Source organism: Oncorhynchus keta, chromosome 14, assembly GCF_023373465.1.
Source record: "Oncorhynchus keta strain PuntledgeMale-10-30-2019 chromosome 14, Oket_V2, whole genome shotgun sequence".
Taxonomy (NCBI): domain Eukaryota; kingdom Metazoa; phylum Chordata; class Actinopteri; order Salmoniformes; family Salmonidae; genus Oncorhynchus; species Oncorhynchus keta.
The window spans coordinates 51,431,358-51,453,847 of NC_068434.1; the positions used below are offsets into that span (position 1 = coordinate 51,431,358).

General features: G+C 44.8%; 1 protein-coding gene across 1 annotated transcript; it reads left to right on the forward strand.

Annotated features, from left to right (window-relative positions):
* On the forward strand, positions 1-20,895 carry LOC118393591 (kazal-type serine protease inhibitor domain-containing protein 1-like). Its single transcript, XM_035786403.2, has 4 exons — positions 1-97; positions 19,066-19,226; positions 19,475-19,622; positions 19,756-20,895. The coding sequence occupies exons 2-4, from the start codon at positions 19,119-19,121 to the stop codon at positions 19,842-19,844; spliced, it is 345 nt and encodes a 114-aa protein (XP_035642296.1). The 5' UTR covers positions 1-97; positions 19,066-19,118; the 3' UTR covers positions 19,845-20,895.
* The last annotated feature ends 1,595 nt before the right edge of the window (positions 20,896-22,490 follow it).

The following is a 22,490-nucleotide window of genomic DNA, read 5'->3' on the forward strand; positions in this document are numbered from 1 at the left end:
TTCAAGTTTATCTATGAAACCAGGCTGGGTGAAGACACAACGCGTGATAGAGAGACACAGCTGGAGACCCTGGACCTAGAGACATCGAAAGGGCGAGGTAAAATTAATTTAATATGGGATACATTTACATTTACATTTAAGTCATTTAGCAGACGCTCTTATCCAGAGCGACTTACATTCAGTGGATATATATTCTCGTCAATAGCTATTGAACAAAGCATGCCATGACTAGGAAAATGCTATATTCTGAATTAGGGGTAGATGGAGAACAATCCACACATGTACTGTAAATATACACTACCAATCAAAAGTTTGGGGTCATTAGAAATGTTCTTGTTTTTTAAGGAAAATCATTTTTTTTACCATTAAAATAACATCAACTTGATCATAAATACAGTGTAGACATTGTTAATGTTATAAATTACTATTGGAACTGGAAACAGCAGACTTTTTAATGGAATTTCTACATAGGCGTACAGAGACCCATTGTCTGCAACCATCACTCCTGTGTTCCAATGGCATGTTGTGTTAGCTAATGATCAATTAGCCTTTTAAAATGAAAAACTTGGATTAGCTAACACAATGTGCCATTGGAACACAGGAGTGATGGTTGCTGATAATGGGCCTCTATATGCCTATGTAGATATTCCATAAAAAAATCAGCCGTTTCCAGCAACAAAAATAATTTACAACATTAACAATGTCTACACTGTATTTCTGATCAATTTGATGTTATTTTAATTGACTTAAAAAAAGATATAAAAATCAAAAACAAGGACATTTCTAGTGTATATACAGTACAATTCAAAAGTTTGGAGACACCTACTCATTCAAGGGTTTTTCTTAATTTAGACTATTTTCTACATTGCAGAATAATGGTAAAAACATCAAAACTATGAAATAACACATATGGAATCATGTAGTAACCAAAAAAGTGTAAAACAAATCAAAATGTGTGTTATATTTGAGATTCTTCAACGAAGCCACTCTTTGCCTTGATGACAGCGTTGGACACCCTTGGCATTCTCTTAACCTGACTGCCCTTGACCAGCACAAAAACATCCTGTGGCGTACTGCATTAGCATCGAATAGCCCCCGCGATATGCAACTTTTCAGGGAAGTTAGGAACCAATATACACAGGCAGTTAGGAAAGCAAAAGCTAGCTTTTTCAAACAGAAATCTGCATCCTTGTAACGATCTGAGTGTAATGGGTGAGGAGTCAAGCGCAGGAAGCAGAGAGTTCAGGTGAGTGCTATTTTAATGCACCGACAAACGGCGAACATAAGCCAACCCTCACGAACACACAGGGCGTAATGAACACACAAATGCCCCCAAACAGGAGGACTTAAACGGTCTAGGGAAAACCCATAAAATGGGAAAAACACAAAACCCATAGACGTGCACACAAGTACACTAAACAGATGGTCACAATAATTAATCCCGCACAAGGAACTCTGCGGGCCGGCTGACTAATAAAGCCTACTACCTAATTCAAAACAGGTGCACTCAATCAACACATAAGGAGGGGGAGGAAATAATCAGTAACAGCTAGTAGGCCGGCGACGACGACCGCCGAGCGCCACCCGAACGGGAAGGGGGGTGGCCTTCGGTCGGAGTCGTGACAATCCTGTAGCACTCTACGCAGACGACACCATTTTATATACTTCCATCCCGTCCTTGGACACTGTGCTATCGAACCTCCAAACGAGCTTCAATGCCATACAATACTCCTTCCGTGGCCTCCAACTGCTCTTAAATGCTAGTAAAACCAAATGCATGCTTTTCAACCGTTCGCTGCCTGCACCCGCACGCCTGACTAGCATCACCACCCTGGATGGTTCCGACCTTGAATATGTGGACATCTATAAGTACCTAGGTGTCTGGCTAGACTGTAAACTCTCCTTCCAGACTCATATCAAACATCTCCAATCGAAAATCAAATCTAGAGTCGGCTTTCTATTCCGCAACAAAGCCTCCTTCACTCACGCCGCCAAACTTACCCTAGTAAAACTGACTATCCTACCGATCCTCGACTTCGGCGATGTCATCTACAAAATTGCTTCCAACACTCTACTCAGCAAACTGGATGCAGTTTATCACAGTGCCATCCGTTTTGTCACTAAAGCACCTTATACCACCCACCACTGCGACCTGTATGCTCTAGTCGGCTGGCCCTCGCTACATATTTGTTGCCAGACCCACTGGCTCCAGGTCATCTACAAGTCCATGCTAGGTAAAGCTCCGCCTTATCTCAGTTCACTGGTCACGATGGCAACACCCACCCGTAGCACGCGCTCCAGCAGGTGTATCTCACTGATCATCCCGAAAGCCAACACCTCATTTGGCCGCCTTTCGTTCCAGTTCTCTGCTGCCTGTGACTGGAACTAATTGCAAAAATCGCTGAAGTTGGAGACTTTTATCTCCCTCACCAACTTCAAACATCTGCTATCTGAGCAGCTAACCGATCGCTGCAGCTGTACATAGTCTATCGGTAAATAGCCCACCCATTTTTACCTACCTCATCCCCATACTGTTTTTATTTATTTTACTTCTCTGCTCTTTTGCACACCAATATCTCTACCTGTACATGACCATCTGATCATTTATCACTCCAGTGTTAATCTGCAAAATTGTAATTATTCGCCTACCTCCTCATGCCTTTTGCACACAATGTGTATAGACTCTTTTTTTCTACTGTGTTATTGACTTGTTAATTGTTTACTCCATGTGTAACTCTGTGTTGTCTGTTCACACTGCTATGCTTTATCTTGGCCAGGTCGCAGTTGCAAATGAGAACTTGTTCTCAACTAGCCTACCTGGTTAAATAAAGGTGAAATAAAATACATTTAAAAAACTCCAAAAAGTTCTGGGACACTGTAAAGTCCATGGAGAAAAAGAGCAACTCCTTCCAGCTGCCCACTGCACTGAGGCTAGGAAACACTGTCACCACCGATAAATCTGCGATAATTGAGAATTTTAAGAAGCATTTTTCTACAGCTGGCCATGCTTTCCACCTGGCTACCCCTACCCCGGTCAATAGCCCTGCGCCCCTCACTGCAACTTGCCCAAGCCTCCCCATTTCTTCTTCACCCAAATCCAGATAGCTGATGTTCTGAAAGAGCTGCAAAATCTGGACCCCTACAAATCAGCAGGGCTAGACAATCTGGACACTCTCTTCCTAAAATTATCAGCCGAAATTGTTGCAACCCCTATTACTAGCTTGTTCAAACTCTCTTTCGTATCATCTGAGATCCCCAAAGATTGGAAAGCTGCCGCGGTCACACCCTCTTTAAAGGGTGTGACAGACCAATAACTGCTACAGACCAATAACTATCCTACTCTGCCTTTCTAAGTTCTTCAAAATCCAAGTTAACAAACAGATAACTGACCATTTTGAATCCCACCCTACCTTCTCCGCTATGCAATCTGGTTTCCGAGCTGGTCATGGGTGCACCTCAGCCATGCTCAAGGTCCTAAACGATATCATAACTGCCATCGATAAGAGACAATACTGTTCATCCACCTGGCCAAGGCTTTCTACTCTGTCAATCACCACATTCTTATTGGCAGACTCAACAGCCTTGGTTTCTCAAATGACTGCCTCGCCTGGTTCACCAACTACGTCTCAGATATTCAGTGTGTCAAATCGGAGGGCCTGTTGTCCGGACCTCTGGCAGTCTCTATGGGGGTGCCACAGGGTTCAATTCTCGGGCCAACTCTTTTGTCTGTATACATCAATGATGTCGCTCTTGCTGCTGGTGATTCTCTGATCCACCTCTACGCAGACGACACCATTTTGTATACTCCTGGCCCTTCTTTGGACACTGTGTTAACTAACCTCCAGACGAGCTTCAATGCCATACAACTCTCCTTCCGTGGCCTCCAACTGCTCTTAAATGCAAGCAAAACTAAATGCATGCGCTTCAACCGATCGCTGCCCACACCTACCCACCCGTCCAGCATCACTACTCTGGACGGTTCTGACTTAGAATATGTGGACAACTACAAATACCTAGATGTCTGGTTAGACTGTAAACTCTCCTTCCAAACTCACAGGAAGCATCTTCAATCCAAAATTAAATCTAGAATCGGCTTCCTATTTCGCAACAAAGCATCCTTCCATCATGCTACCAAACATACCCTCGTAAAACTGACTGTCCTACTGATCCTTGGCGATGTCATTTACAAAATAGCCTCCAACACTCTACTCAACAAGTTGGGTGTAGCCTATCACAGTGCCATCAGTTTTGTCACCAAAGCCCCATATACTACCCACCACTGCGACCTGTATGCTCTCATTGGCTGGCCCTCGCTTCATATCCGTCGCCAAACACACTGGCTTCATCTATAAGTCGTTGCTAGGTAATGCCCCGCCTTATCTCAGCCCACTGGTCACCATAGGAGCACCCACCCGCAGCACACGCTCCAGAAGATATATTTCACTGGTCACCCCCAAAGCCAATTCCTCCTTCGGCCGCCTTTCCTTTCCGTTCTCTGCTGCCAATGACTGGAAAGAACTGCAAAAATCACTGAAGCTGGAGACTCATATCTCCCCACTAGCTTTAAGAGCCAGCTGTCAGAGCAGCTCACAGATCACTGCACCTTTACATAGCCAATCTGTAACAAGCCCATCCAACTACCTCATCACCATATTGTTATTTATTTTATTTATTTTCCTTTGCACCCCAGTACCGCTACTTGCACACTCATCTTCTGCACATCTATCACCCCAGTGTTTAATTTGCCATACTGTAATAATTTCGCCACTATGGCCTATTTATTGCCTCACCCCCCTTATCCTACCTAATTTGCACAGACTGTATATAGACTTTCTCTATTGTATTTTTTGACTGTATGTTTGTTTATTCCATGTGTTACACTGTGTTGTTGTATGTGTCGAAATGTTTTGCTTTATCTTGGCCAGGTCGCAGTTGGAAATGAGAACTTGTTCTCAACCAGCCTACCTGGTTAAATAAAGGTAAAGGTGAAATGTATATATATATTTTTAAAACAGCTTCACCTGGAATGCTTTTCCAACAGACTTGAAGGAGTTCCCACATATGCTGAGCAGTTGTTGGCTGCTTTTCCTTCACTCTGCGGTCCAACTCATCCCAAATCATCTCAATTGGGTTGAGGTTTGTGATTGTGGAGGCCAGATCATCTGATACAGCACTCCATCACTCTCCTTCTTGGACAAATATCCCTGAAAGATTAGTGGAATCTGTGTGGGTTGCTGGACAGGTAGGATGACTGACAGTGAAGGTGAACAGGTGGTCACGTGTCAGGTGACAGAGGAATGTATGAGACTGAGGCAGGAATTCCTTTAACCATAAAGTGGTATATTTACTGAGTAGTCTGTGCTCCATCACAAAGGAAACAAATAACATGTGGAAAATTCCACACTCCTCAAAAAAGGCTCATTGCTCCCCGTCCTCTGTCATCTCAGGGAGAGGAATCAGTCGGGCAACTGGCCGGATATATGTCCGGTTCTTCACCTGGATTTCCACTGATCTAACACGACCATCGGTCCCAGGCATGGTCTTAGTTATACGGCCCACCGGCCAGGAGGCAGCTGTGGGTCCACCATCATTACTACTTGGCCAGTTTCCAGGCTGGCCATTTCTCTCCGCCATTTCCCTCTGTGCTGTAGACTTGGTAGGTAATCCCGAATGAATCGGGCCCAAAAATGGTCAGCCAAGATTTGGCTGTGTCGCCACCGGCGTCTGCCTACGAGGTTGGTATCAGCATACATGGCTTGAGGAAGTGACGCATCTCGGCGTCCCATCAAGAGCATATTCGGTGTAACCGGATCGGGGTCAGCGATGTCTGCAGAGAGATATCCCAAGGGTTTGGAGTTCAGAATCCCTTCCACCTCTATCAGGACGGTCCTCAAGACAGTTTCAGCGACAGTTTGGTCCCCCAGGACGACTCGTAAGGTCGTTTTTACAGATTTGATCTCTCGCTCCCATGTTCCTCCAAAATGAGGAGCGCCTGGAGGGTTAAATTTGAATGAGATTTGTTGGTCCATCAGCTGATCCTGGAGGCTGGGTTCCATGGCTTGGAAGGCTTCCTCCAACCTGGCTTCTCCTTGCCTTGAAGTTCGTACCTCTGTCAGCCAGGATCTCGTAGGGTTTCCCCCGTCGGGAGATAAACCGCCGTAGGGCCATGAGGAAGGCTTCCGTATCCAAACTCTCCAGTAGGTCCAGATGGACACATCTGGTTGTCAAACACTTGAATAGAATGCCCCAGCGCTTTTCCACACGACGACCTAACTTGATCATCAAGGGGCCAAAGCAATCTACTCCTGTTGACCAGAAGGGTGGTTTAAGGAGGCGCAAGCGAGAAGGGGGTAAATCTGCCATTTTGGGCACCGTAGCTCCGGCCCGCCATCTCTGACATTCTACGCAGGCGTATTGGTGCTTACGAATGGCTCCTCGTCCTCCAATTATCCAGTACTTCCGCCTCATCTCCCCATAGACCCTCTCTGGCCCTGGGTGGAGAAGCCGCTCATCATAACTCTTGATGAGGAGCCTGGTAAGAGGGTGTCTGGAGTCAAGGATAATTGGGTGGATAGCATCTGGGTCCAAAACCTCTGCTTGGCGCAGCCTCCCTCCGACTCTGATCACTCCAAGGATTGGATCATATTCTGGGGCAAGAGAGAGAAGACTGCTGTCCTTAGCCACTTCCCTACCGGCTTTCAGAGCTTTTAACTCCTCAGGGAAGCTAACTGCTTGTGCTTGCTGGAGGAGTAGTGTCTCTGCCGCGAGGGAGGTAGGTATAGAAGCCACCCCATCTGAGGTCTGGTTTGTGGCGGTGATCAGATCCGGCAGTGTTTGGGATTGTGTTAGGTCAGGGAGAGCCGTTGTTGGTTCCGTAGAAATGCTGTAGCATTGGGCGGACTTCCTTAACTCATGAGCTTCAGTTGGTTGCGGAGGGGCCGCATGCCTGGGGGCTGTCGGCCACTCTTTCTCTGGTTGGGACAAGAATGGTGGTCCCAAGCTCCAGCGATGGGGTTTAGCCAATTCCTTAAGGGTTTTACCTCTAGTAACGTCATCAGCAGGATTGTTTATGCTATCAACATACCTCCAGTCCTGGACTTCTGTTAGGTCTTGGATTTCCGCAATGCGAGTTCCGACGAAAACCTTATACCTGCAGGACTCAGACTTGAGCCAGGTCAATACAGTGGTCGAATCACTCCAGTAGATGACCCTTTGGATTGGCAAGGTGAGCTCGGCTCGCAAGGTAGAGGCCAACTGGGCTCCGGAAAGGGCAGCACTGAGTTCCAGCCTAGGCATTGACAACTGCTTCTTGGGTGCGACCCTGGACCTGGCCATGACAAAGGAGACATGGGTGTGGCCTGCCTTATCCTCTACTCTAAGATAGGAAACCGCCCCATAAGCTCGCTCCGAAGCGTCACAGAACACATGCAGTTCCAGGCATGATCCCGGTTGGTCAGCACAGGATGCACATAGCACATAACATCTTGGCATTTGGACATCAGAGAGCTCCGTTAACTCAGTTTCCCAACAGATCCATCGTTCCACTAGTTCAGCCGGGTGGATTGGTTCATCCCAGTCCCTCTTGGTCTGCCACAGGTCCTGGACCAAGACTTTGGCCCGTGTTGTGTATGGCAGGATATACCCAAGGGGATCGTATTGACTGGCCAGGGTCCGATAGATGGTGCGCAGAGTGGGGGTTTCGGTACTCGGGGATGAGCGGTGCTTATACCCCAGGGTATCCGGTATGCAGCTCCACCTCAGTCCTAGAGTGGGCTCTTCTGGGTTAGCACCAGACTGCTTTAGCCATAGTTCACTGCTACTGGACCTAGCTTGTGGCGGGAGGTGCTGGATAACCTCCGCTCTGTTACTAGCCCACTGTCGGACCTCAAATCCCCCTTTGGACAGGAGATTCCGTACTTTATCAAGGAGTGATTTCGCTTCAGCCGTGGATGGGATGCTCTGTAAGCAGTTATCCACATAGAAGGCATTTTCCACTGAATCCAATACTTCTGGGTCACTGTCTGGATGCTCCCGTGAGTGTCTCTGCAGAGCGTATATGGCACAGCAAGGACTGCAGGTGGTGCCAAATGGGAGTACCTGCCATTCATAGATTGTGGGCTCTGCATCTCGTTCCATATCTCGCCATATGAACCGGAGCAGTGTGGTGTCGGAAGGCAGTAAACAAATCTGATGAAACATGGCTTTGATGTCTCCACTGATGGCTGTAGAGTGCTGCCGGAACCCGAGAAGGACACCGAGCAAGGAAGGACCTAAGGTTGGTCCGGGGAGTAGACAGTCATTCAGGCTTTGACCAGCTGCTTGGAATGAACAGTTGAAGACAAGTCTATACTTCCCACCATGTTGCTGGATTACATGGTGAGGGAGATACCAGGATTCACGGAGTGAGTTTTCCTCTTCATGAGCTGTCACTTCAGTGACGTAGCCTGCCTTCACAAGGTTATGAATCTCTCGGTTATGAACTTCTGCAAGCTCAGGATTCTTCACCAGGCGTCGCTCCGTTCCACGCAGTAGTGGGAGTACAGCCCGTGTCGTGGTTGCCAGAGGAGGATGGTTGGGCACCCGTAACAGTGGGGTTGCATACCTGCGAATGCCATCCATTTCAGTGGTGGTGGTGCTCTTCTCCAGGAGGTCTAATGCATAGGAGTCATTTTTCGAGCGAGTGACCTCCTGTAGCTTCCGGTTGGAGAAGGTGTCCATCTTCCAGAGCATCTCAACATTCCGAAGGAGGTCAGTGGCTGCATCTGGATTGCTTCGGGTGAAGAGGACTTGCTGTGACTGTACAGCTTGGGTGGAGAGAAGTAGATGGGATGGACCTTGCACAGCCCAACCCAAGGATGTATGGACAGCAATGGGTCCTCCTTCTGGTCCAGCTCGTATAGGCTCAGTCGGGGTGACGAGATGTGGGTGGTCTGACCCAATCAGGATAAGTGGTGCTACTCTGGCCAGGTTAGGAAGAGGCAATCCTCGTAGATGAGGATATTGTTTCTGTAGAACACTTACCGGGCAGGAGTGCTCTGCGAGATTCAAGCCATCTGCCGTGAAGGCATTGGTGATGTTATAGGCCACGTCCCGGTTTCCTGAAGGTGAAATGCTAAAGGTTACAGCAGAGCCTTTCATTTGGATAGCATCATGTCGCACCGTTCGGAGATTAAGGGTCTCGGGGGTCCCTTCCAGGTTAAGCTGACGGGTGGCCGCCGTGAGAATGATTGTTCTTTCTGACCCATCATCTAGAACGGCAAATGTATCAATGCTTCTCCCTTCACTTTGCAGAGTGACCTTGACCACCTTCAACATGACCCTTGGAGACCGGTTCTGCTGGTCGAGATACAGCTCCTTTGCAGCTCCTACCATGAGCATACTCTGCTCCTTCTTTGCTTGGGGAATTAGATCATGCAACACGGTGAGATGGATTTCTTTACAGCGGTTGCAGGGTTTCCTCAATGTGCATGTCTCCACCTTATGGCTACGGGCACACTTGTAGCATCGCTCGCCTGAAGTGATCCAGGCCTTCAATTGAGTTTGAGTGAGCTTTTTTACTCTGGGGCATGAGCCAAGAAAGTGCCCCTTACTATTGCAATATGGGCAGTAAGGTTGGAATTTGATGTTCTTGCTCTTGAGAGGGGTCTTCTTCCCGGGTTCTTCCCCGGCCTCAGTATTTAAGTATATGGTAGTGGGATTTTGCCTTTTCTGTCCCTGCTGGCGTTCAAACTCCTTCCTTCCCCCGGTGGCTATGGCGGAGATTGTGGCCTGGTGAGCGATGCTCTTCGCCTTTGCCTTCACCTCCAACCATGTGGCCAGGTCTCTGAGAGCATAGGTGCTTCTCGAGCCCTCTTTCAGGATGCCCTTATTCAAACAATGTTCAATGAAACTGTCTCTGAGGTACACTGGAAGTTTGCTAAGAAGCCTGTCCACGTGGGAGCCACATTTCAGCTCGTTCCCGTCTTCTCCTTCAACAGATTGGAGCTTCGAGGTCAGGGATTGGACAGCCAGGGAGAATTCTTGGAAGGCAGCATGGTCTCCCATTTTAATTGGAGACGTGTTCAGGATGTTGTTTAGTTCATTCTGGACTAACTGACGTGGCTCACCATATCTCGCCTTCAGGGCCTGGAGAGCTGCAGTGTAGGGTGTTGCGGAGTGCATAAAGGATTGGGCCAGCCTGTATGCACTGGGAAACCGCAAATGATCCATTAGTACTTGGTATTTGTAGCGTTCTGACAGATGACCGTGAATACCCAGTAGGCTCTCCAATGCCATTTCCAAAAGGACAAATTCACTCTCCTTTCCATTTTCAAAGTATGGCAGTTTGGGTCTGGGAATTCCATAGGCTGAGGCTACTAGAAGTTTCATAATGTTGGCTCCCTCTTCTGGTTGCGTGAAGGATAAACCCGGGACTTCTGATGAGCCCACTGTGGCCTTATTGGGTCTGTCCCCTACTGTCCCAGACCCTCCATTTGTGGCAGCCGGAATTGGGCGAGAGCCCTCCGACCTGTTGTTTGAGGACTGGCCTGGCCCTGGACGAAAGGAACGATTTGCCTTGGTTGGTAATTGGCGGAAAGGCGAAGGAGTGATGCTTTGTCCAGATGGAGGAATGCTAACTTGTGTCACTGGCATAGAGGGCGTTGGCGGAGCTGCCCGTCTCCCGTGCTCCGTGTTGGCTGTTGACCCCGGAGCCTCCGAGGACTGTGTGCCATGTTGTACCAGAGGGGCAGATTGGGAAAGAAGGGCAGACAGTTCAGGTCCATGTGGAGGGGTGGTCAGGTCAACTCCCTGTTCGTTCCTCTCCAGGAAGGATGAGACCATCCGTGCCTCCTCTAATTCCCTTCTGGCTTGACGGTGCCGTCGCTGCTGTGCCAGGTCCTTGGCAATGAATTCCCTTTCCTGTAGAGCTCTACGGGCCTGCACATCCAATTGGTGACATCGTTCGTCAGCCTGTCGTTCCTCCTCAATCTGACGCTCAATTTCCTCCAAAGCTAATAGTTTCATCCTCTCTTGTAGGACAGCGGTCTGTGAATCGCTGAGGGCTAGTGAATGGCGGCTGCCATTTCCACTTCCAAAGGGGTATCCACTGGTCGAACTCCCACTCCGTCTAGAGTGCTTCGACGATTTCCCATTAGTTAAGGGGTGAGCGGAGCCTGCCTCTGGAAGCTGGTCGACCTGTGCAGTGGGAGTTACCTCTTCCATAGGTTCTTCACGTAGACCACTTTCCTGCTCCAAAGCAGTTTTCGGTGCTTGGCTCAGAGGGGATGGTTGATGGCTGAAACGTATAGTTGATCCATCAACTCTTTGAGCTCTGGTGGGCTTGCCATTTGATGTCGGAACCTCGACCACATAATCCTTAAGATAACCAGGTGCTTGCCTGGTTCTTCTGGTGCTGCTGGTGGTTGAGGATGAAGCCTTTGTTGCTTTAGGCTTAGCTCCTGGATATTTCCTTTGTTCCAAGACCTTTCCCTCAGCTGCTCTCTCCTCCTCGCTTCTTCCTTCCAGTGGAGACAATTCTTCCCTCTCCGGCTCCATTTCCTTTTCACCTGTCTTTGGTTCAGTCATCATCCGGCTCAAAGGACCACTGAAAGATTAGTGGAATCTGTGTGGGTTGCTGGACAGGTAGGATGACTGACAGTGAAGGTGAACAGGTGGTCACGTGTCAGGTGACAGAGGAATGTATGAGACTGAGGCAGGAATTCCTTTAACCATAAAGTGGTATATTTACTGAGTAGTCTGTGCTGCATCACAAAGGAAACAAATAACATGTGGAATCAATCAAAATCATAATCAAAGAGCAAATCATATCAGTCATTATTAACACAAGTTAAGGAATTCAACAGTCCAGTTCATTAAGAAGTCAATAGTAATCATCCGCGAGTCATTTAGGCTCATAACTAATTATCACAAATCATGAAAGAATACAAACAGTGAATTGTTATACAATCTATAATCTCCATGATCAAAGTCAATCAGTTAGCAAACAATGACAATTCACATTACACAATATGTTTGAAGCGTGCGCTCCAAGCCGCGCTCCGCGGTGATAACTATAAACAATAACTGAATGGCCCACTCTCCCAATCACCACAGATCATTCAGATGAAAGGTAAGAGTCGGTGGACTTACGTGGATTCATGGACGCACAGAACTTCTGGATCGGATGGAGTTAGGGAAGAGAAAGCAGCGAGATCAGGCGATGGCAATTTCCTCCTTTTATGGAGTTGAGATCTGTAGGACATTTCCACCTGACCTAATTAAAGCGCCCCTGGCCCAGCTGAGTAAATGGCAATGAATTAAAGGAGTATTCCACCAACTCCATGGGCCTTTTCTACAATCCCTTACACAGCCTGGAGGTGTGTTGGGTCATTGTCCTGTTGAAAAACAAATGATATTACCACTAAGTACAAACCAGATGGGATAGATCATCGCTGCAGAATGCTGTGGTAGCCATGCTGGTTAAATGTTCCTTGAATTCTAAATAAATCTCAATCACCAGCAAAGCACCTCCACACCCCCTCCATGCTTCACGGTGGGAACTACACAGGTGGAGATCATCTGCGTCTCACAAAAACAGTCTAATGTTCATTGCTTTTGTGTTTCTTGGCCCAAACAAGTCTCTGTCGTGGAAGATTCAGAATTTGTTGGTAACATATGTAAGATGTTTAATATTCATCAAATATGTGTAAGTTAATTCTCATCAGAATGGTATTTTTGTATAATACTGTGGCGAGGTTGCAGTTATCTGTTCTATGTCAAAACAAAGTTGCATGGGCCACAGAGAGGGGAGAGGTCAAAGTGTCATCATGTGTAAACGTATCTTTTACTCCCTACCTTTCCCAGTGGGGAAAGGAGGGTTGCAGTGTCTGGAATCATTCTATGCTCCCTCTAATGTTGCTTTTATCTTAACCTATAACCTCACTCTCCTCTCCGTGAGTTTGTCCAGGAGGTTGTATTTTGAGTTGGTTGTATCTAAATGACAATTTGATATATGCCTGTTGATATGGAGGATTTGGTTTATGGTTCTGGGGTTTTGGAAAGGAGACAAAGCTGAACGGTGAATTATGTCTATGCTGTCTGACTATGTGTGTCTTTGCTATTAAAGGAACTCAGATGCATTGTAAGGGGGCTCTCAGAGAATTCACTGAGAGACACTGAATTTATCTGAGAGTCACAGGATTGTGATAGAGCTCATATAATTAAAGATGGACTTTTATAACTAACTCTGACGTGTGTGTGTGGTTTGCTCCCATGATTTGGTAAATAGAGGAAATTTCCACAACATCTCTTCTTCTTATTGGTGTCCTTCAGTAGTGGTTTCTTAGCAGCAATTTGACCATGAAGGCCTGATTCACGCAGTCTCCTCTGAACAGTTGATGTTGAGATGTGAAGCATTTATTTGGGCTGCAATTTCTGAGGCTGGGAACTCTAATGAACTTATCCTCTGCAGCAGAGGTAACTGTGTCTTCCTTTCCTGTGGCGGTCATCATGAGAGCCAGTTTCATCCATAGCGTTTGATGGTTTTTGCGACTGCACTTGAAGAAACTTTCAAAGTTCTTGAAATGTTCCGTATTGACTGACCTTGAAGTAAAAATGGACTGTCATTGCTCTTTGCTTATTTGAGCTGTTTTTGCCATAATATGGACTTGATATTTTACCAAATAGGGCCACCTTGTCACAGCACAACTGATTGGCTTTAACAAATTAACTTTTAACAAGGCACACGTGTTAATTGAAATGCGTTCCAGGTGACCACCTCATGAAGCTGTTTGAGAGAATTCCAAGAGTGTGCAAAGCTGTCATGAAGGCAAAGGGTGGCTACTTTGAAGAATCTGAAATATAAAATATAAAAAATATATAAATACTTTTTTGTTTACTACATGATTCCGTTGTAATTTCATAGTTTTGATGTCTTCACTATTATTCTACAATGTAGAAAATAGAAAAAAATAAAGAAAAACCCTTGAATGAGTAGGTGTGTCCAAGCTTTTGACTGATACTGTATACAGTGGGGCAAAAAAGTATTTAGTCAGCTACCAATTGTGCAAGTTCTCCCACTTAAAAAGGCCTGTAATTTTCATCATAGGTAGACTTCAACTATGACAGACAAAATTAGAAAAAAAAATCCAGAAAATCACATTGTAGGATTTTAATGAATTTATTTGCAAATTATGGTGGAAAATAAGTATTTGGTCACCTACAAACAAGCAAGATTCCTGGTTCTCACAGACCTGTAACTTCTTCTTTAAGAGGCTCCTCTGTCCTCCACTCAGTACCTGTATTAATGGCACCTGTTTGAACTTGTTATCAGTATAAAAGACACCTGTCCACAACCTCAAACAGTCACACTCCAAACTCTATGGCCAAGACCAAAGAGCTGTCAAAGGACACCAGAAACAAAATTGTAGACCTGCATCAGGCTGGGAAGACTGAATCTGTAATAGGTAAGCAGCTTGGTTTGAAGAAATCAACTGTGGGAGCAATTATTAGGAAATGGAAGACATACAAGACCACTGATAATCTCCCTCGATCTGGGGCTCCATGCAAGATCTCACCCCTTGGGATCAAAATGATCACAAGAACGGTGAGCAAAAATCCCAGAACCACACGGGGGGGACCTAGTGAATGACCTGCAGAGAGCTGGGACCAAAGTAACAAAGCCTACCATCAGCAAGGGCATTGAAGATGAAACGTGGCTGGGTCTTTCAGCATGACAATGATCCCAAACACACCGCCCGGGCAACGAAGGAGTGGCTTCGTAAGAAGCATTTCAAGGTCCTGGAGTGGCCTAGCCAGTCTCCAGATCTCAACCCCATAGAAAATCTTTGGAGGAAGTTGAAAGTCCGTTTTGCCCAGCAACAGCCCCAAAACATCACTGCTCTGCATGGAGGAATGGGCCAAAATACCAGCAACAGTGTGTGAAAACCTTGTGAAGACTTACAGAAAACGTTTGACCTCTGTCATTGCCAACAAAGGGTATATAACAAAGTATTGAGATAAACTTTTGTTATTGACCAAATACTTATTTTCCACCATAATTAGCTAATAAATTCATTAAAAATCCTACAATGTGATTTTCTGGATTTTTTTATTCTAATTTTGTCTGTCATAGTTGAAGTGTACCTCTGATGAAAATTACAGGCCACGCTCATCTTTTTAAGTGGGAGAACTTGCACAATTGGTGGCTGACTAAATAATTTTTTGCCCCACTGTATATATAGATATATATATATGTATATGTATATATGTACACTACATGACCAAAAGTATGTGGATAACTGCTCCTCGAACATCTCATTACAAAATCATGGGCATTAATATGGAGTTGGTCCCCCCTTTGCTGCTATAACAGTCTCCACTCTTCTGGGAAGGCTTTCTACTAGATGTTGGAAAATTGCTGCAGGGACTTGCTTCCATTCAGCCACAAGTGCATTACTGAGGTCCGGCACTGATGTTGGTTAGACATGGCTCACAGTTGGCCTTCCGATTAATTTCAAACGTGTTTGATGGAGTTGAGGTCAGTGCTCTGTGCAGGCCAGTCATGTTCTTTTTCACCGATCTTGGCGAACAATTTCTGTATGGACCTCGTTTTGTGCACGGGGGCATTGTCATGCTGAAACAGGAAAGGGCCTTCCCCCAAAAATGTCCACAAAGTTGGAAGCACAGAATCGTCTAGAATGTCATTGTATGCTGTAGCATTAAGATTTCCCTTCACCGGAACAAAGGGGCCCAGGCTAAACCATGAAAAACAGCCCCGGACCATTGTTCCTGCTCCATCAAACTTTACAGTTGGCGCTATGCATTCGGGCAGGTAGCGTTCTCCTGGCATCTGCCAAACCCAGATTCGTCCGTTGGACTGTCAGATGGTGAAGCGTGATTCATCACTCTAGTGAACGCATTTCCACTGCTCCAGAATCCAATGGCGGTGAGCTTTACACTACTCCAGCTGATGCTTGGCATTGCACATGGGGATGTTAGGCTTGTGTGCGGCTGCTCGGTCATGGAAACCCATTTCGACAAACAGTTATTGTGCTGACATTGCATCCAAAGGCAGTTTGGAACTTGGTCGGGAGTTTTGCAACCGAGGACAGACAATTTTTTTACTCGTTGTGAGCTTCAGCACACGGCGGCCTGTTCTGTGAGCTTGTGTGGTCTACCACTTCAAGGCTGAGCCGTTGTTTACTCCAAGACATTTCCACTTCACAATAACAGCACTTACAGTTGACCGGGTCAGCTCTAGCAGGGCAGATATTTGAAGAACTGATTTGTTGGAAAGGTGGCATCCTATGACTGTGCCACGTTGAGTCACTGAGCTCTTCAGTAAGGCCATTCTACTGCCAATGCTTGGCTAGGGAGATTGTATGGCTACGTGCTTGATTTTATAATCCTGTCAGCAATGGGTGTGGCTGAAATAGCCCGAATCCACTCATTTGAAGGGCTGTCCACATACATTTATGTATATAGTGTATTCATATATAGTATACAGGGCATTCAGAAAATATTCAGTATTTTTTCACATTTTGTTATGTTGCAGCCGTTTTCTAAAATTGATTAAATTGTTTTTCTCCCTCATCAATCTACACATAATGACAAAGAAAAAAATATTTTTGTTTTGCAAAATTATTAAAAATAAATAACGTTTTACACATTTACATAAGTATTCAGACCCTTTACTCAGTACTTGGTTGAAGCAACTTTGTCAGTGATTACAGCCTTGAGGTCTTCTTGGGTATGATGCTACAAGCTTGGCACAACTGTATTTGGGGAGTTTCTCCAATCTGCAGATCCTCTTAATCCTCTGTCAGGTTGGATGGGGAGCATTGCTGCAAAGCTATTTACAGGTCTCTCCAGAGTTCAAACGGGTTCAAGTCTGTGCTCTGGCTGGGCCACTCAAAGACATTCAGAGACTTGTCCCAAAGCCACTCTTGCATTTTCTTGGCTGTGTGCTTATGGTCATTATCCTGTTGGAAGGTGAACATTCGCTCCTGTCTGAGGCCTTGAGAGCTTTGGAGCAGGTTTTCATCAAGGATCTCTCTGTACTTTGCTCCGTTCATCTTTCCCTTGATCCGGACTAGTCTCCCAGTCCCTGCCGCTGAAAAACATCCCAACAGCATGATACTGCCACCCTCACGCTTCACCGTAGGGATGGTATTGGCCAAGTGATGAGCGGTGCCTGGTTTCCTCCAGAAGTGATGCTTGGCATTCTGGCCAAAGAGAATGCCAAAAGTGTGCAAAGCTGTCATCAAGGCAAATGGTGAGAAAAAGCAAAAAAATTAATACATTTCGAATTCAGGCTGTTACACAACAAAATGTGGAAGAAGTCAAGGTGTATGAATACTTTCTGATGGTACTATGAACAAAGTGTACCATGACAATGGAAATGCTATATTCTGAATCAGTGGAGGATGGAGACAATTCCAGGCCTGTTTTTATTACTCTTTTTATATTTTATTTGGGATTTTCAATTGCTCTCCCCTAATTCAGAATTTATGATTTTCATAGCTTGGCTCAATTGGCGAGAGAAAACCGAATATCTAATATAAAACTACTTTTCCCTGGGTCTGTGGGCGTTGCTATCAAATCATTGGTCATTATTACTGTATAGACCGATATCCTCCTGTTCCTTCTCTCACTGTTCTTGGGAATTGCTGGATGCTTTAAAACGTCATCATATTTTTCCTAAATCTAGGCTACAATGCAGGTTTGTTGAATGACATTCTGTTTTTTGTTGTAAAGCACTGGGCTGTGCATTCTCAGCGATCTTCGGGAGAAATATTGTCCAACAGTTGTTGAACAACCCCAATCAAACCATTGGAATGTATTTGGAATTTTCATATCGGAAAATTAAAGGATAAACTTTGAAGTGGACTGTATAATGATTTTTTAGACCTATAGTGGATTATATTTTTCTGCTAAAGTGCTGTAACGAAAAGTGCTATAAAAAATCATAGAAGACCAGCAAGTCAGTCAAAATGCCATGGGAAATATTACTTTGCGGAATTATGCTTTTTCTGAACATGAGAACTTGTGAAAGCTTCCCGAACAAGTTTGATGAGGTCATTGACAAACGTATAGACCCATTAGATTACGTTATCGATCCATTAGATTATGATAGGCTTGAGGATCCGTTTGATAGAAATGTAACCGCTTGTGGTGAGTGCTCACCTGAATTGTGTCCCGTGGCACTAGAATGCAGGGCTGGGCTCATTTTGGACAGTTGTGGTTGCTGCCAAGAGTGTGGAAATCTAGAGGGGCAGACGTGTGATATTGGCGACGTTAATGTGTTTTACGGTCTCTGTGGGACGGATCTTCAATGCAAAATTGACGATTTGGATGTTGGAGATGGAGAAGTTGAGGAGCCGCAGTGCGTCTGTCAATCGCAAGATGCGCTCTGTGGTTCCGATGACAGAACATACATGAACAATTGTCAGTTTAAAGAAGCGTACTTCTCAAATTCATCACTCAAGATAAAGCGCAAAGGTCCATGCAAAACAGGTAAATCGCTTATTATGATGCTATGGCTTTGATTTGCGCCTAGTGCTGTCTCAGTCAGTGTACAATTACTCATCTACAGTTATTGCTCATAAACAGTGATTAAATTGGCAGACAGTAGACAAAAGATCACTTGGGGAAACTAACATCATGGCCAAAACAGAAACAAAACCTATTCAATCAATCTGCTAGCGAAATAATCATTAACGTGATAATTTTGCATACAATACACACTTTATTGTTCCATGTAACACTTTGCCACGTGGGGGAAAAAAACTGACACAGACCATGAGTCAATCAGCAAGAGTGCATGTAATATGGATTAGGGCAAAGTGGTTTCCTGTCACCAGTCTTAGATTTTTCTGACAGAGTAGCAAGAGAACTCACTGAGACTGATCCAGAGGAATCTTTACTCCACCCCCAGGTTTGAGGATTTTGGGGCTGGCCTGTACTTCCCGCACAGGCATTGAGAAAGATGTATTGTTTTAACCAGTTCCAAGCTTGCTGCTCAGGAGCTGTGTGAGAGAGGAATTGGCTCGTAAACACCCCAACTCTACCTCTTCTTTTTTTCAGTGCCGATCATCAAGGTCCCACCCCAGAACCTGGTGAATGTTACGGGTAGTAGCATGGTGTTCCTCTGTGAGGTCTTTGCCTTTCCAATGGCAATGATTGAATGGAAGAAGGATGGCAGAGACATTATTCTTCCAGGAGATGACCCACACATATCTGTCCAGGTGAACCTTGTTTAGAGGCTTCAATCAATGCTTCGAAAACCATCCTCTGCTGTTTCCTTAGTATATTCTTTAATGTTCCCATCAACATACTTACTTATTGGATGATGCAGAAATATTGGGTGGATTATGCATAGGTCCTTGGTATTTCATTGTATATATTGCGTCATAAAATTATGTACATTACTTCATTCAGTCCTAAACAATAGGCTATGCTTAAACATGTTCTTTGTCTGCGCTGTGCTGGACAGTCTCGGGGTGGTCCCCTGAAGTATGAGCTCTCTAGCTGGCTGCAGATCGAGAAAGCTGGCCTGGCCGATGCTGGCACCTACCGCTGTGTCGCTCGGAACGAGCTCGGCAGTATCTCTGCAATGGCTGTGTTAGGAGTTCTAGGTCCAGGTAATGACAGTTCTAGAGCTTTATTTCATTTTTCTTCAGCTGTCACATAAATCTCTCAAAATGACAGACGTGAGATTGACTCCTCTGGTTACGATACTACGTAAGCTAATAACCCCATCTAATACTTTTTCAGAAGAGATGTCCGTCTACTTGACGGAGAACGTGACGGAAATGTTGGAGTATGGCCACTCGGAGAGAGAGTATGATGAGGATTACTACTAGTGATGTCCTCCGTTGTAAAGAATCAGCCCTCACTAACGGAGGTGCTGATGGCATCCTGAAAGTCTTCACAATTGTTGTAGTGTTGCACACGCAGATTTTGTACAACTGTTCAGCTTAACCCCATGTTTTCATCTCTTTCATCTGTAGTCAAGATGGTGAAAGTAGAGATGTGATATATAACAAAAGCATAGGTGAATATGTGTGGAAGTTGATTATGGAAGCGTCTGATCATTCCTGAAGTCTATATTGTACACTATATAGTACTGAAAGCATAAGGAATGAATGTCTCTTCGTTCAAAAGCTGTTCAAACCCATTTTCCTTGTGACTATAAGTCTACATTCCAAAGTGCAGGAAAGTTGTCCTGTTACTGTCTGGTAAAAGGTTTAGCCATCCCCTCAGGATGAACCTGGCATGTGTGCAACCAATATGTGCAACTGGATGTACTCTATGTGGAATGTCTAGGTGCATTGTTGTGTCTCAGAACTGGAATGTACATTTAGCTGGTTTATAGGTTTCTATCTATCGCTGTAATGCTTGGGCAGATGTGTCAGTAAGCCAAGCCCAGCTCTGGTTATGGTGGAGGGAAGCCCACAGATGGTTTTAATGTTTTTGTGCAGCTCAGACATGAAGAGAAACACCATGTCCTTTGTTCTTGTGTCAACAAGGTTCTATTTCCTTTTATAAGAGATTATGGACTACCTTGGACTTGATCTAAATATAGCATTCCTACTACATCTACGCAAAGGAAGCAACATCAGACTAAGAATATTATGAATATATTATGAATATGAATAAACAAATTATATTACAAAGATTTGTTATATTATGCTACTTCTGAATATTACAATATATCAAATCATCTCAAAGGGGATATATGTTTTTCCAAATTATTTATGCTTTCATCTGGATAAAAAATTAAATGTAAAATGTGTACATTTTGAAGCGGTGATGGCTTACTACATACTGTTACTGTTACTGTTACTGTTACTGTTACATATTGCATTCCCAGAAGAAAGAAATATGCAATAAATGAAAAACAGTAATCACAAACAGTCTCTGCATGTATTTGCGTGCCAAAGTCCCTTCAGCAACACTGACTGTTAAAGTAATTACAGTCATACTGGTGTAAATCAAAGCCATGGTCTGGACCCCTACTCTTGAAATAACCAGACAATATCCCTGTTTGTTTGCTTCCATTTTCTTTTGCTGTGTTATTTCAAGCAGAGCCCATCATTGGAGGAAAACCCCAGTCAAGGAGTAACTCCCCAACTCTTGGAATCCATTTATTTTTAACTGTATGGAAAACTTTTAGATATCAAGAGGATTGTTTGAGGCTCAGATGGGCATGGGGCTTTCAGTTCCCTCGAGCTCGTCTAATATCCTGTCCACTGAAAATACATTACTGGCAAAGGAGGAAAGCAAAAAAGTTTGAGGGAAGCAGTTCAGGTCTGCTTGAAACATAGCTACTTGGCTTGATTGACAGTCACAGACAGCACCAGGGTGGAAAACATAATAAACATTCAGGGCCAGTTTTATTTCCGAGCTATGTTTTAGTGATGCAAAGAAAGTAGGGAAATTGACATTCCTTGAAAGGTAGCAGGAATTAGGAGACAAAGCAAGAAAATATACAGTGCCCTGCAAAAGTATTCATCCCCCTTGGCGTTTTTCTTATTTTGTTGCATTACAACCTGTAATTTGAATGGATTTTTATTTGGATTTTACGTAATGGACATACACAAAATAGTCCAAATTGGTGAAGTGAAATGCAAAAAATTACTTGTTTCAGAAAAAAAACAAAAAATTTTTTTTTGAAAGTGATGCGTGCATCTGTATTCACCCCCTTTGCTATGAAGCCACTAAATAAAATCTGGTGCAACCAATTACCTTCAGAAGTCACATAATTAATTAAATAAAGTCCACATGTGTTCAATCTAAATGTCACATGATCTGTCACATGATCTCAGTATATCTAGATCTGTTCTGAAAGGCCCCAGAGTCTGCAACACCACTAAGCAAGGGGCTCCACCAAGCAAGCGGCACCATGAAGACCAAGCAGCTCTCCAAACAGGTCAGGGACAAAGTTGTGGAGATGTACAGATCAGGGTTGGGTTATAAAAAATATCAGAAACTTTGAACATCCCACAGAGCACCATTAAGTCCATTATTAAAAAATGGAAAAAATATGGCACCACAACAAACCTGCCATGAGAGGGCTGCCCACCAAAACTCACAGACCAGGCAAGGAGGGCATTAATCAGAGAGGCAACAAAGAGACCAAAGATAACCCAGAAGGAGATGCAAAGCTCCACAGCAGAGATTGGAGTATCTGTCCAAAGGACCACTTTAAGCCATACACTCCACAGAGCTGGGCTTTAAGGAAGAGTGGCCAGAAAAAGCCATTGCTTAAAGGAAAAATAAGCAAACACGTTTGGTGTTCGCCAAAAAACATGTGGGAGACTCCCCAAACATATGGAAGAAGGTACTCTGGTCAGATGATACTAAAATTGAGCTTTTTGGCCATCAAGGAAAATGCTATGTCTGGCGCAAACCCAACACCTCCCATCACCCCGAGAACACCCTCCCCCCAATGAAGCATGGTGGTGGCAGCATCATGCTGTGGGGATGTTTTTCATCGGCAGGGACTG

Excerpts from the sequence above, each read along its gene's own strand:
- LOC118393591 (XM_035786403.2), top strand. The coding sequence starts at position 19,119 with ATGGTGTTCCTCTGTGAGGTCTTTGCCTTTCCAATGGCAATGATTGAA. Across the intron at positions 19,227-19,474 it reads ACCCACACATATCTGTCCAG|TCTCGGGGTGGTCCCCTGAA; the intron begins GTGAACCTTGTT and ends TGTGCTGGACAG. Across the intron at positions 19,623-19,755 it reads GTTAGGAGTTCTAGGTCCAG|AAGAGATGTCCGTCTACTTG; the intron begins GTAATGACAGTT and ends ATACTTTTTCAG.